Below are 19,093 nucleotides of genomic sequence, written 5' to 3'. Positions count from 1 at the left end.
TCTCTCCTCTAAATAATAAAAGTCACACACGCACACGCATGCACACACACACACACAATATGATTTTTGAAAATGCATTTGCTACTGATTAAAAGAGAAATCTGTAACCTAACAGAACCCCGATTAAACTGCATTTATTAACTCATTAAGCAAAAAGATTAAATGTTAGTAATAGCATTTTTACACAAAGAATTGTTACGCCTTCTCACCCTTTTCTAGGCTCTCTCCATGCGCACACGGAAACACACACACACACACACACACACACACACTCTCGCACACAACAATCAGGCATTGTTCTGAGGGAAGAAAAGCAACTTTGACAGATTGAAATATAGCAGAGGCCCCTTCAAGGAAACCTGTAAACAACTTGTCACTCACTCTGTCGGTCTCACTGTTAGCTCGCGCTTTCCACAAAGTGGTGCGAACGTCCTGGCAACCCAACCAAAGTTTCCTCAGCTCCAAACTCCATAAAACACGATGTGCGATGCGGAGGGGAATAGGTATCCACATACCAAAATAACGCACGCTCCAGGGAACAAAACCCCAAACCAAACCAACAAATGAAAACAAAAAGATGGTCCTAACAAACTGTCCTGCTCGGGATTGCTGGGGAGGTCAGGGCGGGAAGCGCTCCTCTGGCTGGGGATCTCTTTAATTTCCTCTGCCCAGGCAGCCACAGATAACAAGGTGGACAAACTAGGGCTTTACGGCTCCTAAGCTGGCTGGCAAGGCACAGCCTCCATAGCAGTTCCAATTATCTAGATAAAAATCTGGCAGGCGAGGAAGGTAATCAGGTAATGTACCTTTGACATGAAATGACAGAGGCACATACACAAACACAGAGAGAGACACTTACACAGACACGCATGCAGAGATGGTGGCTGCCCCGTGCACCGCAGCATCTGGTCAGGGAGTAAGCACACACTCACCAACACGAGATAGTGTGCATTCTTCACACACACACACACACACACACACTCACACTCACACACACACACACTCTCACACTCACACACTCAGTCGCTCACACACGCTCTCCACTCCTACTGGGAGGGTTCATTCTGCACAAAAGGCTACATTACAGAGCCCGCCCCAATAAGGGAAAGAGAGAAAAAAAGCCTTCCATTGTTGAGAGGGCAGGTCAGTTGATTAGATTTTCTGTGGAGAATTCCACGAGGAAATTCCCTTCAAAGCCGAAGTGATTAACTGGGGGCTATTCTGGAAATGGAGCAGACAATGGCTCAATAGTCTGCACAGCCAATGTCCAGGCTGGCACTGAACTCACTTAAAAAAAAAAAAAATAAAAGCCAGACTCCCTGTGCTTTTCCACACGTTCCCCCCCAGCCCCCTACGCTCCTTCCAACTTCCCCTCCCAATTCCTTTTATTTTGCAGCTGGACAACATTAAGGGCCTTTAAAACCACAAGGGTTGACCCCACAGCAGTTTGATTAGGTCCCACTTTTTTCTCCTGGAGACAGGCAGACAGTAAGTTTACTTTTTTAGACATACACAATGAGACATTACACACAAATTCCAAACAGCAAAATCAATTATTAACCTTATCATATTAATAAATTTATTCTTCATTCAAAGGTTATAACATTTTTGCCAAAGTTGATAATAACTTAATAATGAGATCCATCATTCAAGGGGTATCCTAAAAATACATGTATATACACTACAAAATCAATGTGGAATAAGATTGAAGCATGTCACTATGGAGTTAAGACACTAACAGAACACAGAATTATGACCCGCCCTGAAAAAAGCTGTTAACAAGGGATGTGGCAAAAATGACTTGATGCTGACATGATTTTCATTTTCAGCAGTTGGGGAAGGGGAAAGATATTACTCACTATTCTTTCTTGTCATTAGCCTCAAATTATTTTTTATTATAGCAACAACCCATTCCTACATAGAAAGTGAGAAAATTGTTGCATTATTTTAAATATCTATTATTTCAGCACTTAAGGGGGCTACAGTCTAATACACTCTAATTGATAAAGCATACAAAAATAATTTTTTCCATTGTTAATGGTGGATATGGGATTTAGGGAATGGTAGCTGCCTGGCTACGTACACTTTAAAAAATAGTTTCTAAAGAATTTCCTAATTAGGGAGTCTTGTTTCATCTTGTATCAATAAAGAAAAATGAAGGAGGAGGAAGGGTAAGTTACAAGGGGCAACGAACGGGAGCTGGAGTCAGGAAGAGGAGGGGGCGGCAGTGAGGAGAGGATGCAGGGAGAACACAAGAAGGAGACAGAGTGGCAGCATAAAGATAGAAACAAAGATAATGGCCATAAGGCAGGATGCTGAGATCCGTATGGTCCCAGCTGCTATCTTGCTACAGCTACTACCTCTGGTTGTTTCTCTGAAACTCTAATCCAGAAGGTCACCAGAGCAGGTAAGAAAGAGGGTTTGAGGCCAACTACAGTGTAAAGCAAAGATGCTCATATCACATTCATCCTTGTCTTTGGTTTTGTTTTTATAGACATTTACTATGTGCATGTGTAAGTACACACATGCCAAACAAACACAAAGGACGTATAGGAAAATGTTAAATGGTGTGGAAGTCAGTTTAAGAGCTTAACATATTTCTATAAACATTTCTGCAGCCATTCAAAACAAATTATTTCTTGCAAAATTATCCTTGAAGAAACTGAAATAGACTAGGAACTAGACAGAAAATTTGCCAGATATAATAATGATCATCCTAATAATGATAACTTGAACTAATGGAACTCCAAGCTCATAAAGAATTCTGTTCACATAGATTAGCTCACGGATCATATGCAGCATAGAAAAGTGTGTGGGTATATATAGCCCTAAGTTTCCCAGTGTTTAAACTTTGGCAAAAGGAATTTAAAGTCATACAACTGGTTAGTGGCCCATTTGTTACTTGAAGCCAAATCTTATTTCACTTCTGATACCATAATACAGAATAAAATAACACTCCAGAATTTATACTTCAGTGAAAATCCCAAGATGGTACTCACTTTTTAAGTGATTTAAAAGGCGTTCAAGTAATTGTTAATGAATTTAAATTTGATATAATCTCATTGTCACTAAGTTAGTACTGTATTTGATGGCTGAATAAATAGTTTTAAATGTACCTTTCTAGGCTGTAAAAGTTTTCTTTCATTTGAATTCTACATAGCAAATTAACATTTTTGCAAGATTTTAGAAGTCAGCAAAAGAGAAGGCAGCTCCAAAATATTCTCTCAAATCCTGTCATTGATAATTTTATTAAATAACTGAATTGATCCAAGCAACCCAATGCTTAATAGTAAATTACCATAATGTCTTCTTTTTATTTTACATTAAATGTTAAAATATTTAAATATTAAATATGTGCTAATGACTAGCACATAATATGTGTTAAATAAATCTATATTCTTTATCAATTACCTGAAAAGTTCAAGATATTCAACTGGTTATATACCTGGTATTGTCTACATCAGAACTAACATCCCAATGTGATTTTGCTATACTATTATAAGTATAGGTCTCCAGAAAGTTTCATAATATATGTAGACTGAGATACACTTTATCATTCACTGAACATTTATTAAATGCTTAACAACATGTTAAGTACTGTGGCTTTAAAAGTAAAATTCAAGAAAAATTTCCAATAAATCTAATTTTAAAAATATATATGAGCAAAATTCAAATTAATTGTTTTATATGCAAGCTCTCTAAGGTAAATATGGTAAGAAAAGCTAAAACCAAAAGCAAATGCATGAAAAGCAATGACAAGAACTTACTGAACAATAACTAAATTGGTGGGAAATACAAAATGATCTACAAACACAGATGTACAAATATAAATACATCTTCAGAGAGAACCAAAGCACAAACTACAACAGAAACCCCAAAAAACATTTAATGAGTCTCTTTGACATTGCCGCAGCAGTATTATGGAAAATGGGATGAACCTGAAAAAGTGTGCTTTTGAGCTCATGTTGTTTCCATTGTAGATATAAAAATGAGACTCACACAAGCTAAGAAAATATAAGATACGCTAGTGAACACTGCTGGAGAATTCTCAAAAAGAATATCAGGAAACAAGTTATTTCCAACTTTAACCTCTTTCAGACACTGTTTCAACAAGTTTTTCTAATATTTCTCTTCTCAATAAAAGGAAGAATGTCCATTCCCCTGTTTTTAAGATAGAATTGTTAAATATCCTCTATTTTAATAACTGAAACTGAAATACGTAGTCACAGGTACAGATAACACTTTAATATTTGATACATGTTCCTATCATCAAGCAATAGTTCATGGAATTTGGAAGGTTATTTTTGAGAAATGAAACTTTTAGTATTATAACCACAATGAATTTAATATCAGTGTCAGACAATACCAATATTGTGTTGCTTTAACCTGACACAAGAGGCATTAAGAAAATATTCACTTATTGTTTTTTTTTTTCCCCTACAGTTATTTGCTTTATCACAAGATGTTAAAAAAGAACCCTCCCTCTTTCAAAAAAAAAAAGAACTTCCAACCAATGTACGTCTGTGAGCCATTCACCAAATGCCTGGTGAGCTCACCACTGACCTATCAGGTGCAGCTTAAAACTCTGACTTAGAGTAGAATAAGTCATTGGACCTCTTTAGAAACATACCTAAGAAATTCAACAGCCTCTCTTCCTTTTAAAGACCTAAAATTCAATTCCCCATAATACACTTATGCAAGAGAATTGGCATATAATCCCACCCTCATACTCTTCTGTATTGTCAGTTGGTTAGTTAGAATATACAGATGAATTGTCCTCAGATCACATTTTTGACCAACCAGTGTTCTTCAACAACACATTCTTTAAGAATGTGTTCACCTTAAAAACTCGTCTCATACTTGTCTCAAAGAGATGATACCATTCCCAGTAATAGCTCCCACTGTTTGGTATCTTACTATTTACCTCCTTCAGAAGAATTTGAAGTAATTTAAAAATGATAGCTTTTAGTGTTTGAGAACTTTGTACCAGTCACTGCGATGCACAAAATAATCTCATTTAACATTCAAAACAACTATATGAGATACGTAGCTGTATCATCCCAACTACAAATGAGGGAACCATGGCTTACAAAGAGAACTATTTGTCCGAGGTCCCAAAACTAACAAGTGAAGAAATGGGCAACACCAAAGTTATGACAACTTTCCTCCAAAGTTCTCAAAAGGCACCAAATGTTAATTTATCTCAAATATACCCTAATAGCTATTAAATATCAAGTGTACAGGAAAGTACTTATAGGAATGTTTTAACGCTAAGAGAATATTTAAACGTCAAAGTTAGGTTGAGCGATGATTAACCTATCCTCACAAATAACTTGATATAAAAGATGATTTTTTTTTTTTTTTTTTTTTGCGGTACGCGGGCCTCTCACTGTTGTGGCCTCTCCCGTTCTGGAGCACAGGCTCCGGACGCGCAGGCTCAGCGGCCATGGCTCACGGGTCCAGCCGCTCCGCGGCATGTGGGATCTTCCTGGACCGGGGCACGAACCCGTGTCCCCTGCATCGGCAGGCAGACTCTCAACCACTGCGCCACCAGGGAAGCCCAAAAGATGATTCTTTATACAACAATTAAAAACAGTTAAGAATAGCACCCTCGTGCTATTTATGGTGATAATAAACATCAGAATTAGTACACTCATCATAAAGTCTGGCTCTCTTTTTAAAAATAATTTCTAAACGTTCTCTAACATGATTACAATTTTGGGTATCCAAGGGAAAATATAGTAGTCCTCACTTTTCTTATTATACTGTACTTACCTTTCTTCTTGTGATAATGTGGGATGAAAAAATGCCTCTGTGATGAGATGATGTGAGGTGAATGAGGCAGGCACTGTGACATAGCATTAAGCTACTATTGACCTTCTGATGATATGTCAAGAGGAGGATCAATGTGCTCTGGTGATCCTGGGTCATACAGTCATGACGATGTCAATAGATGGGGATCACAGGCAGAGCCAAGCCGAGTGGTGTGAGATTTCATCACGCTACTCAGAGTAGTCGCACAATTTAAAACTTACAAATTGTTTACTTCTGGAATTTTCTATCTAATATTTTCAGACCATGGTTGACCACCACGGGTAACTGAAACCACAGAAAGTGAAACTGCATATAAAGGAGGCCTATCTTCTGGTCGCCATGTAACTACTTTGCAGTAGTGAAATTTCTGTCTTACAGAAAGGATCATTTCAGGAAAAGATATCTATTAGGAAGATCAACCTAACTTACACTTTAATTTTTTTACTCGTTACACAATCAACTCTCCTTGTGATAAGTGGTGTTGCCTAACTGTCGCCAGTTCATGAGGTTGAAAAAGACATGAACCAATCACTCTGGTGGTAATAGTCAAGACCCCTACTGAGTAAAAAAAATCCATATAACCCACGAGAAGAGAAGCCATTCGAATGGGACCATACCTTAAAAAAGTGTTCTTGACCACCAAACTTTCTGTTATGTATTTCTCAACCTGGAAAGAAATTCAGGGAACGCACTACATTGAGGCAGCAGCAAAGTGAAAAGGAGCACCATGATATTGCTACAATGTGGCTACTTATTAATTTCTATAAAATATTTTAGTGTACATCTTTCAGGGAAGTTTTTCCACTGTAGTTGTGCTATGTATTTCTTGATGTTAACTAACCAGAGCAGAAATAAGAGCGAAAACTGAGTAAAATATGAAGACATTTGAACACTTAGCTTCATTTTTAAGTTGATTTCACTTGTCTATTCTCTATATTCTTCTTTGATTGCATACTAAGTAAATGACAAATCTTCTTCATGGTAAATTAAAATATTATCTATTAACAATGTCCAGTCTGTTTATGTCTAGAACACCACAGAGGAAAGAATCGTAGCTAAGCTGAAAGGAGGCCTGAGCTCTAGGCCTCTATTCCTTCCTTACTAGTGGTGTGGTCTTGTCTACAACTTTAACATCTCAGGGAAGATGATTTTTAAGGTCCCTCTCGACTCTCAAGTTCCTATTCTTTAATCTATTCTTTGATAAATCAATTTATAATCTGCAAAGTAAAACTTCTTACCCTTCTCAGTTTTGTTCCAGTTATATACCCTTTTAAAATTGTTTTAAGAACAGGCCTTGTACTTTATTTTGACCCTTTAAAGAATGCGATAACTCTACATTCACACATCAATATAAGATTGTGAAGAAAAGTATCTTTTATTAATTAACGTTAGTTTGGCTAAATTCAATTAAATTAAAATGACCAGGAGAACTTAACTGGTCACAAAAAATGACCACATTTTCAAAAGAACTAATTTTATGACTAAATTCACCTATTTACGATCCTGAAAATTTTGTGCTTGAATTTTCAAGTCACAGCTTTCATTTTTTCTGATAAGTACAATCACATTTATTGGCATTATCTAATTCAATGATAGAATTAATAGCAGTTTATTACTATATTGAACACATCATATGTGTGTGATGGCAGTGACTGGCACTGTAGGGAGAAATAAATACAAGGGATTCTGCCTTTATCTGAAATTTCAAGACATCAAATGAGAAACTCAAGGACAAACTAAAAAGCTGAAATGTGAGAAATCCTGACAGGCAAATTACGTTCAAGAAAAACTAGTTTTTAAAATGAATTTTGTGGACACTGTGTAGAACTCCTGCCAAATACACAGCTTCTTTATTTTTCATGCTATTGTTAACAAAAATGACTTACTGCCATAATTTAGAAAATAATTCAGTCAGACTATGCACAGGATTAAAATGCAAAAAAAAAACCCAGACATTATCAAAAGACTGTATTCATTCAATTACTCAGTAAGTATGTACAGAATGTTTAATTTACACTTGTATTGTAAACCATCTATATATATTAAAATTTTATTGTTTATAATGTATACTTTCATAAATGGAAAAAAAGATAAATTGATATTTGTAAATTTCCCTAAAGTTGAAGAACACTTTAGGTATCAAATGGTATGTTAGTATTTAAAAACACTTAAATGTTAATTAACTCTTAACAAATCATGGGTCTGTAATCTGAAACATTTATTTTTAAGTCTTGCTTAAAGTCAAAACACAGACTAAAAGACTATAAGCATTTGTAAGATATGCCAGCATCATATATGCACATCTTAAAAAAATTAAAATGCATGCCCTTCCTGGTTTGAGGACCAAACTTCAGATTCATTCAGGCTTTATAGGTGGACCATTATTCTTAATCTTAAAGAGCAAGTCAACTTAATAAGCACTGTTCTAGTATTGAGTGTGTTCCTTGAATTTTACTAGACATACTGAAGGGGAAAAAGTGAATCAATACACATAATTTTTTTTATGAGCATCTTTTCTGGCCAGAGCATTCTCATAAAAGGTGAGGACACAAAGATAAACACTTTTTTTTCAAGGAATTATGACCTAGGGCAAAATATGGACATCCTGTTCCAATAAAAATATTATCAAGTTCTTACTAACTAGAAATCTACGATTTTCACACAGGTTAATTCATTTAATTTTCAAAACAAATCTGGAATGTATCAGTTACAAATATTAGTTCCACGTCACAGAAAAGGTAAGTGAAGTATAGGAACAAAAATTATCTAGCTTCAGATTACACAACTAGTAATAGGCAGAACCCCAGTTTGAACCCAAGTCTTCCAATTACCAACCTAGTGCCTGTTCCACTCTACAAGAGAGTTACTTCCAAAAGTTATCACAACATAAGATAAAATGATAAAAGTATTATTTAGTGAAACAAAATTGTGTGGGGATTTTAAGTAACAAGTGACTTTAACTATTTTCTGAAGTTCAATAATTTTAGTATTAGTTTGTTGGAGTTAATAAAATATAGATTAGAGAATCAATTGAAAATCCCAGAAGCACTATGAGAATTCAGAATTACAGTGGGGAACAAAAGCACTATAAAGAAATCAATAGCTTTTGTATATATATGATCACCCCCAGTTATCAAAAGATAACAGGGATAAAAGACCCCATCAGCATTAGCAACACGAAAGATAAAATATCTAAGAATAAAATCATTCACATAAAGACCTATTTGAACAAAGCTTAGTTATCAAAAGATAGTGGGAAAAAAAACCCCATCAGCATTAGTAACACAAAAGATAAAATATCTAAGAATAAGATCATTCACGTAAAGACCTATTTGAAGAAAGCTTTAACACAATATGGAAAGATATACCATGTTCCTGGATAGGTAGCATCAATATCATTTCTTTCTAAATGACAGTATAAATTTAATAAGTTCAAATTAAAATACCAGCATATGCTTAAAACACTACACAAACTAATTCAAAAGTTTGCCTCAAAAAATAAGTAAGAAAAATCATTTTAAAAATCTGAAAAAGCATAAGGGCTCAGGTAACCATATATTAAAATATAATATAGAGTCTCAATGATTAAAACAATGTATATTGAATGGATTGAAAAGCCAAAGGAATAGAAAAGAAAGTACAGAAAATACCCAAACACAGAAGAAAAATTCAGTATATTCTATCTAGTTAATGATATAGGTGGCTTTCAACAAATGCTCAGCAATTACCTCATGACCAAGGCAAACAGGAATATAAATTCCAAATGGATAAAGATTTAGATGTAAAGAATAAAACCATAAATCCACCAGAAGAGAACATGAGCAATCTGCAATATAATCTTGGCATAGTCTTACTGTTTTGGAAAAACAATGTATGCAACCCATATCAAAGGAATGTGATAGCCTCCATAATATGTAAAGAGCTCTTTGAAATAAATGAGAAAAAGGTTAACAGTCCAATAGTAAAACAGACAAATAATATAACTTATTCAAAGAAAAGAAAATAGAAGTGGTTCTTAAATAAAGGAAAGATGCTAACATCCTTTAATTTAAGTGCAATTTACAACTACAATGTGATTACTATTTTTTTTAACCTACCAGTTTGGCAAAAAATGAAAAATTTAACATTTTGTTAGGCTGTATTCATTCATAAATAGTTTGTCCTCCCCCTCGCTAAACTTCCCTACAGTGGATTTTACTTCCTACTCCACTACTTTGCCTTAGACATGTTACTTGCTTTGGCCGATGGAATATGGAGCTTTCTCTGTGAATGCCTGATTTGGCTCAGCTACCTTATCTTGTTTCTGCCTTCCACCATGAAAACAGCATATATCAGATGGGGGCTAGTCCATCAGCCTGGGTCTTAGAATGACAAGAGACATGGAGTCAAATGGACCTCAACTCAGTCCAATCAGGCCAACACGCAGCTGACCCACAGAAACCTCATGTTACACATGCAAAAAAAAAAAATTTTTTTTACCTGTAATCCATGGACTGAGTACCGTTGTTTGTTAATACAGCAAAAGCTTACTAGCACTTATAGTCCGTTTATGACTTACAGAAACACATGTTCTTGTATATTACTAGTAGAATTGTATATCAATATAAGCCTTCTGGACAGCAATTTGGAAACACCTACAAAAATTACAAATGCAATTCCACTTCTGGGAATGTATTAGATATATTTTCAAATGGGCAGAATGTTACATATTCAAAGTTTGTCACTGTGGAACAGCATGTAATAGCACAGAACTGTTAACAATCCAAAGGGAAACAACAAAGCAATGGTATACTATAAAGCTATTAATAAAAGAAAATAGAACGTAACTCTGCACTGATATAAAAACATCTTCAATATAATAATTGCTGATATATATATATATAAAGTAAAAAAAGCAAGGTACATATCTAAGAACTGAGTACAATGTGCTACAAAATGTGTGAAAATAAGACATCAAGTTTCTTTTTGCTTATATGTATATAAGAAAACCTTGGAAGGATATACAACAAAATGAAACAAAATGGTTATAATTGTGGGGACAGGGGGAAGTCAGAATTGGACAAATGGAAGACAGTTATGAGATTAAAACCTTTCTGCTGTATGCTTTTTAAAGCTTTTTATACTTTTTCTTTATTTTGAATGTGAATCCATTATGTTTTCAAAAAAAGTTAAATATACATAAATTAAATTAAATACACATCTAATTAAACTAAAAAGTCTCCGATGTCTGCTCATCAACGATACACAAGATTTCTCAAATTCGTATCAGCAAGCCCCACACATCTTATTCTTAGAGGCCTGTAATTAATATGTAATTTTTGTTATTAAAAAGCATTTCACCTGCTAAAAACACTAAAAATCTCATTTTTAAAATAATCTTCAGGCTTCCCTCCTGGCACAGTGGTTAAGAATCAGCCTGCCAATGCAGGGGACGCACGTTCGAGTCCTGGTCCGGGAAGATCCCACATGCCGCGGAGCAACTAAGCCAGTGTGCCGCAAGCTCCCGAGCCTGCGTTCTAGAGCCCATGAGCCACAACTACTGAAGCCCGCGTGCCTAGAGCCCATGCTCTGCAACAAGAGAAGCCACCGCAATGAGAAGCCCGCGCACCGCAATGAAGAGTAGACTCTGCTCGCCGCAACTAAAGAAAGCCAGTGCGCAGCAACCAAGACCCAACGCAGACAAAAATAAACAAACAAACAAACAAATAAATAAATAAAGTCCTCAATTTAATGATCTTTTTCATAGAGCATGATTTTAGTTTTAGTTTTGGATATAAATGTTTCTTTAACTGAAATTCAAAGACCCCAGTGAATATATCCTTGGGGATATATAATATTTTTCTTTAACAGAGGCTTGTATATAGTTTGAAGAGTTTGAGAGATGATAGCCTAATTATAAATAAAAGTCCTTAACATGTCATATTTGACTTCTAATGCTCTGACATGGTCTCCTTACCCAACCAAATCTCTCCTACATGCCATGAACTTCATGCTCCTGCTGTACCAGGCTGGTAAAGTTGCTGGCAAACAGCCTGTTGCTTCTTCCTTCAATGCTTTTGTGTGAAATGTGCATTCCTCCTGGAATATCTTCCACACTCCCTTACCCCATTTTATCAGGCTAATTGCTACTCATCCTTTAAGATTTGTTGAAGCTGCAGATTCCATTGGAATCCCATGTTGATCCCTTACCTGTTATCCTTCTTGGGACTCCCATAACAGGTAGAACATAAGTTCCCACTACTTAGCTCTAAGCTCTAAAAAGATGGATGCTCTGTCTTATTCATTATTGTATCTTCCAGACTATTTCAATGTTCTATAATACCCACGGCATGCTCTATCTGCAAAAAAAGATCAGGAGACCGCGGGACCCTGCGTCTGTGTGTCCTGGTATCAGGCCATTGCACAACCTGTTTCCCAAGGCCAGGACATCATCACCTTTACACCACGATTAAGTATTACCTCCTCAAAGCAGCCTTCCCTAGGCTAGGATTGAAGTGTAAGAAACAGCATGGGTGGAAGGTCAAAGTCCGTGGACAACTGTGGTGGTATTAACAGAAGTTTGGAAGTTGGGATTTTTTGTGGGAAAAGTGATGCTACATTGAATTTGAAATAATGGCAGAACTTCTGAGTAAAGGTTTCTAACTTAGAGATGGGAATATTACACTGAAGTGTGTAAAAGTATCATAGTAAAAGTAGATTTTATTTCATAAGTATGAAAGTCTGTTTAATAAGGTGAGTAAAGTACTAAACTAGAAAAAATAAAGTTTCAAGAAAGGACAAACATAATGACAATTTTTTTAAAAGAGGCCTATTTAAAAAACCACTGATTCTGGCAACTTAGTCAGTAACTGTTGAGAGATGCTCTTGAAATACCAGAAGAAAAGGGTTCATCTCTGATGAAATGAAACCATAAATTCCATAGCCTTCCTCCACCTCTCTGCAAACACACACACACACACCCCCCACACACATACATGCACACACGCACAACTATTTTATTCCCTTCCATAAAAAAGACTCTACAAACAACACAGGGTCTCCAGATTAAAAATTACGTTAGAAACAGAAAAGCATCAACTGAAGGCATACTCTAAGAAAACTATACCAGGGAGAGAAGAAAATGTAGAAAATTTTAAATGTCTAAAGTTTTGAGGAAAAAATACTGGACGTCTTTATTAATTTCTGAATGGTAATAATCCCTGTGAAATACAACTACCATTACATTTTTACAGGAGTCCAGACGCTATTTTGGCAATTAGGCAGTCACTGCCATTTTGACTGCATTTAAAATGATCAAGTATGCAATTGTCCACTGTTGTCCTTTTCTTCCAGTACAAAGATTTAAATCTTATTTCTGATCTTAAAATATTCCATTTATATCTCTTTGCTGATAGATTTTCCTGTTGCTTTATTTCAAGGTCCTGTAGAAATCATTAGTGACATTATGCCAAAGGCTGAACATCATAAGCAACCTGAACAGTTTGATTCACCTAAAAAGCAACGCACAATTCACTGAAAGAAAATGCAATAATGATCCCGTCCAACTAAAACTGTTAAATTAAATGGAGAGAATCTAATGATTTCCCCTTATCATTCTGATATTCTGGAAACATGGCAGGGGAACGATAAATACCAACACATATGTTGAAGATGCCCACTCTTTTTTAGCTTAAGGAAAGCAAATGAATTCTTTTAAAAAGAAACTGCCCTGTTACATAAAGAACGTTCTAATGGATGCATCTAAGGGCAAAAAAAGGGCAAATAACCTCCTAAATTAATACATATTTAAACAAATTCTTAAGCCAATTAAACAAATAGAAAGCTATCCAATTAAGATACTGAGGAAGCACAGGAGAAAGCAGGAACTGCTGCCTGAACATAAGACCAGTTATGAAAAACACAAATGAGAAATCACATTCTATTAGTTCAAAACAATAAATTTATCTCATTTCTACTTTTCTATAATTTCTGTCAAATACATATGATCATGCTTCTCTGTCACATATATGCAATTCTGTCTACATACCTACAGTTTAAGAAATTACAAAAGCAGATGCAGAATTCAAGGAACTGTCCTTGATTCCTGAATCTGACATAGCCATAGAAAAGCAAAATTCAGTATCAGGGAAACTCAGACTGGTTAATTTAATGGCCTGACCTTAGAGAGCTTTCAGAGATATGTTTAACGGGATTAAACAGACTATAGCCTAAGTTCAAGCATGCACACATGCATGAATGAGTGAAGTAGAAAAAGCTGAAAGACTACAAATTTTATCCCATTCATAATTTCTGCATTTGAAGTGTATAATATTTAAATATGCATTCTGTAAGTAAAACTAGGCTGCTAATAAACTAGTTATGACTGATTAATTAAAATATAAAGTAGTAATCTTCAAACTTTTTAGACTTGGAACTCTTTCTCAAAAACAACCCCCCTAAACCCCCCAAACTTAGGGAGAATAGAAATATTAGAGAATAAGGGTGAGTTTGTATGGTGGAGGCTGCAGCAGAGCTGGGATGGAAGAGAATTCCACTAAACTTTACAAAAGTTAGAAAAGCATCCCATCAAAAATAATTCTAAATGTCTGCAGAAGCAAATTAAGATATATTAGGGGAGGGAGATAAATATTAGAATATTAAAAGGATTTAAACTAGGTACTTATGAACATTTTATAACATGTACCCCGTGTTATTTTATCACAAGTTTGCTCTTTTTCCCTCCATCTTATTTTTTCACTATCCCCAAATACTATACAACTATGATTTTCATCATATTTCCCACAATTCACATGTATTCCTCAGAAACACTCCTTCACTATATCCCCTTTATTTACTCTGCAACCAATCCTAGGGCAGTAAAGACATACCTAAGTTACTAAGTATTTTATGTTTCTTTGAAAGATACATAGCTGTCCTGTTAGCACAGGGGTTCCATTATAGGATGTCCTGAAGAATACAACATGTTCACATCTCCCTCTAGGCCAACCTTGAAAAGGAAGCTAACATAATGTACTCCTACGGAAGACTGTTCATTGTTTGAAAGTGTAAAGTCCAGCATAAACAATGGGTAATTACCTAAGTGTTCGCTAAATACTTTATTACTCCTTGATATATGTTTATCACATATATACGTAAAACTTAATACATTCTTACATACATATATGTAATATACCAGCTAACCCAATACAACCATTTACCTTAGTGTTTTTCAAACACTTCATGTAACTCAAATAGGGCAATAAGGGCTTTATTTGACAATTTTAAATGTAAATGTATTCTTGGTCATATAAATACACATATACGGGCATCAGTATATCTACAAAATCAAATTTACATGTTTCCAGTAAGTTCTGGCCCACCTTGATAAACGAATCTTTGACAGCGACCCATGATGTCAGAAAGCTGGCAGGCGGCGCTTGCAAAGAACTAAACTTGGAGAATCAGCCACTAGGAGTACCGAAGGCCAGGACCAAGGCAAGGGTCGGAGGGCGGCAGGTTCCCGGCAGCCCCTGCGCCGGCAGGGCACGAAGGGAACGTGCCTGGCATGCGCGATGACGTCAGCAACGTGCCCTGCGCAGATACCGTCTACCGCGGCAGGACTGTCTCTGTGGCAGTGCAGTCGGCTCACTGCCCTTCTCGTGGGGGCCGGTGCAACTTGTCCGTATCCAGTGTCTAGAACACGTGGTCAGTGGCATGGGCAGTGCCCCATCAGTCTCAGGTGGCCTGCACTACCATGTTTGAGCGGACGACCTAACTGCCTATCAATTTGTCCTTTGGTTTTACCGACGATTTACCCGATTTGGTTTTACGGGTTTAGCACTGGCAGCCAGAGCGTGTTGGACCATTGTCAGGTCCTGCCTCGAAAACACTAGCCACCACGGCCAGGTGGTGGTGGGGACCTCAGGCACGAAGACCAGAAGTAAAGCACCCCAGCACTGGACAAGTTCCTGGACAAATTGTGGACTGACCCTCCGCATAGGTGCTTGCAATCCCCTTGTGATTCTCTGAGTGTTTAACAACCATGACCATTAGGCAGACGTGCATACCTAAGTAACCTATGTTTTTGCATTCTTACAGTTGGCTTTGTAGCACCTGGAGACCAACTATCAGACCACAGTAATATTCTGCCTTATAAGTTTTGTGTTGCCTAGTACTTGATGCAGATTATTTCATTATTTCTTCAAGATTTCAAAGAAGCAGTAGAAATGTCTTTTTGCATATTCAGTCTCCGGGTTAAGTGTGGGGTAAGAAGGGATGAGAATACAACACTTTTTTTCCCTCTCCTCCCTTACATTTCTTCCTCCCCATTCACAAGGAAACCCAATATCCCCCCCCCTTTTCCGCCCCCCAAAACAGCGAGTGAACACATTAAGAGGTTTGCTTGGGTAAACGACCTGTACTGGATTTTTTTCCTTCAAGACAAGGGAAAGGAACAAGTTTGTTTCTATTTTGGCAGAAACTGAAAGGAAATTTTGTGCAGTGACTGTCATAAAAAGCTAAGTAATAAGTTTTATATTTCAATATATTGTATATATTGAAAATAAACATTAAAGTTAAGTCGATATAAACAAAATATTTTATTTGATGAGAAGATTACAGAGATGCAATGAAGAAGAATATATTGAACTGCCCAGTAAAGTTAATGAAATCTTATTACTGTAACTAGCAAATAGGCCAGTTTTTAAACAATTTATGTACATGATAGCCAGGCAAAATTTTATGTAATATGCATACTGAGTACATAGTTATCTATAATAGAAATGTCTTGATTGGGTTATATACCCCCCCAAAAAATCTCAGAAGCAATATAATATAGTGAGTAAACACAAACATGTATTATGTGAATTCAGAGAACCTAGGTTCAAGTCATAATTCTGCCCTCATACCTCTCTGATCCTCAGTTGCCTCACTTGTAACTTGGGGATGATAACAATACCTATCTAGCAAAGATGTTTTAAATATTTAATATTGCAATATACATGAAAAAATGCTTTGTACACTGTGAAATGCAATATAAGTGTTAGCAGTTATTTCAGTGAATGAGGTATTGTTTATAAACTTAGAAAAGTAACTCCAGTGCATAAAATAAGTCATACAAATTCCTATGTAAAATGATCTCTTTCAATAATACTACTCTTCATACCAGTGATTACATTTTCCTCTTGAGTGAATGATGCTGAAAAGAGCAATAAGATTGTTTTCTAGTAGCTGTATGTTTAACCCACAGTCAATTATTTTCAGATTGTTTATGTTGCACACAATGCATACCATAAGAAAGGAAACAAAAACATTAAGATTCTGGAAATGAGCTTTTAAATGTTAAGATTATTTAAGCATTTCATTTATTATACGATTCATATGTTGTATAGCATGAGCATGCATACACAGTAAGGAAATGAATTTTAGAAGTCGACACTAGGTGGGTCCATAGTAATGAACTGAACATTTGAAATTGAAATGTGAGAAATATCTGTGTTTACAATAGATGGATTACAGCTCAAAAAAAGCCAGTTGAAACAGACCAATTTGAAAAGCTCAACTGGTATTTTCAAAAGGTAAATATACATAAATAGGAAATATAAAAAGTAAATATACAAGGTAGTCTAAATTATTTTTTTAATTTAGTGATTTAGTATCTGCCAAAACAGTTTCCTTTCATAAAAGTACACAGACAATATGCAACATGGAGTAGAAACAGGAAGGTAACGTATGGTCTATAAGTTATCTAGAATAATACTTCCCCCAATAAATGTCTTTTCTGATTAAAAACAATAATTTTTAAAATATCCTTATAAATTCAAAATAATTTTAAGCCAATGTCTATAACAAAAACACTGCATTTTATCTCTGCAATAAATCATGGCAAGATAGTAAGAAACATGTAAAACAATATTTGGTTATAAGAGAATGGGAAACTGGAAAGACTTTCAAACCAAGTATAATAATAAGAAATTAAAATGATTACTTACGATAAACAGACCTTAATTTTCCTGTCATTATATTCTGATTGGCCTGGCTTCGGTGTTTCCATCTAAAATTTTTTTGAAGATTATAAAGTTTAGTTTTGTGGCTGAGGAGATCCCTATAATATCATGGATATTATAATATCCAGGTCAAGGATAATCATAGCTTACATTTAGTAAGTGCTTACTAAGTAGCAAAGCATTGTCATAAACACGCTTCAACCAATGCTTTCAGGTAGGCACCCTTGTTAGTATCATCCCCACTGGGGTACAAAATCAGAGATATTAAATAATTTTCCAACAGTCGAACAAATAGTAGATGGCAGAACATGGATTCCACATGCCTCCCTAGTACTGGTTCTTGAACTCTTTTCAGATAAACTTCCTCAAAATGGTGTCTACTCTTGCTGTTACCATTTAACAACCTCACATTCACTTCTCAAGGAAACACAGTATAGCTTTCACCCACACACAGCACTACCAAAACTACAATTTCTAAGATTAACAATGACCTCCATATTACTAAACCTAGTGGAAACTTCAATTCTTATACTACCTGACCTTGGCCAAGCCTTCCTTTCTTCAACATTGTCTTCTCATTATTTCCATTATGGCAGAGCCCCTGTTTTTCATCATTCTTCTCTGTCTGCCCCTTCTTGGACTTCTTTGAGTGTTGTTCTTTCTATGCTCAACATTTGAATGTTGTGGCTGGTTGGTTTGAGCATCAATTCTCACTCTTCTCTCTCCCACTGGACAATTTCATTTAATCTCTCAATTTTGGTAACATCTAAATGTCAAGACTCCAAAATAATATTTCTATCTCAGACCCCTCTTCTAATTTTATATCTCCACCTGGATGTCTTATAGGCATCTCAAACTCAACATGTCCCGAAAGTAAACTTATCACCTCTCTACTATCCACCTCTCTATCGTCCACTCCATTCTATCATGATAAATGGAGTCAACATCCACCCAACTGCTTGGGCCCAAAACCCCAGGATTCAGTTATTCTTGACACTTTCCTCTCCCTCAGGCTCCCAAATCTGTTCTGTCTCTAAGTCCTTCTAGTTCTATGTCCTAAATGTGTCTTGAATCACTTCATTGTCTCTAATGTCATTGTGACCACAATAGTCCAAAGCATATCATCTCCAGCTAAAGTACTACAACTTCCTCTAGGTCTGTCTCTACACACGCTCATTCCCACCAGTCCATTTTGTCCCCAACACAATACTCAGACTGACGTTCTTCAAACAAAAATCATTTCCCATGCTTAAAGTCCTTCAGTCTTCACATTTTCACTTAGAATAAAATCCATC

The 19,093-nt window shown here is 35.9% G+C and overlaps 1 protein-coding gene across 6 annotated transcripts in view; it reads right to left on the bottom strand.

Annotated features, from left to right (window-relative positions):
* Window positions 1-19,093, bottom strand: part of SOX5 (SRY-box transcription factor 5) — a 991,328-nt gene that overhangs the window by 396,309 nt on the left and 575,926 nt on the right. For 2 of the 6 annotated variants that reach the window (XM_060306244.2, XM_030841271.3), the window contains exon 1: window positions 860-952. The exons of the other annotated variants lie outside the window; for them this stretch is intronic. In XM_060306244.2, coding sequence (XP_060162227.1) covers window positions 860-871 — 12 coding nt within the window. In that variant the 5' untranslated portion in view covers window positions 872-952. Of the gene's footprint in view, window positions 1-859; window positions 953-19,093 lie in introns of those variants that run through there. 6 annotated transcript variants of the gene reach the window in all.

Source organism: Globicephala melas, chromosome 10 (assembly GCF_963455315.2).
Source record: "Globicephala melas chromosome 10, mGloMel1.2, whole genome shotgun sequence".
NCBI classification, from domain to species: domain Eukaryota; kingdom Metazoa; phylum Chordata; class Mammalia; order Artiodactyla; family Delphinidae; genus Globicephala; species Globicephala melas.
This window is presented reverse-complemented; position numbering and strand designations above follow the sequence as displayed.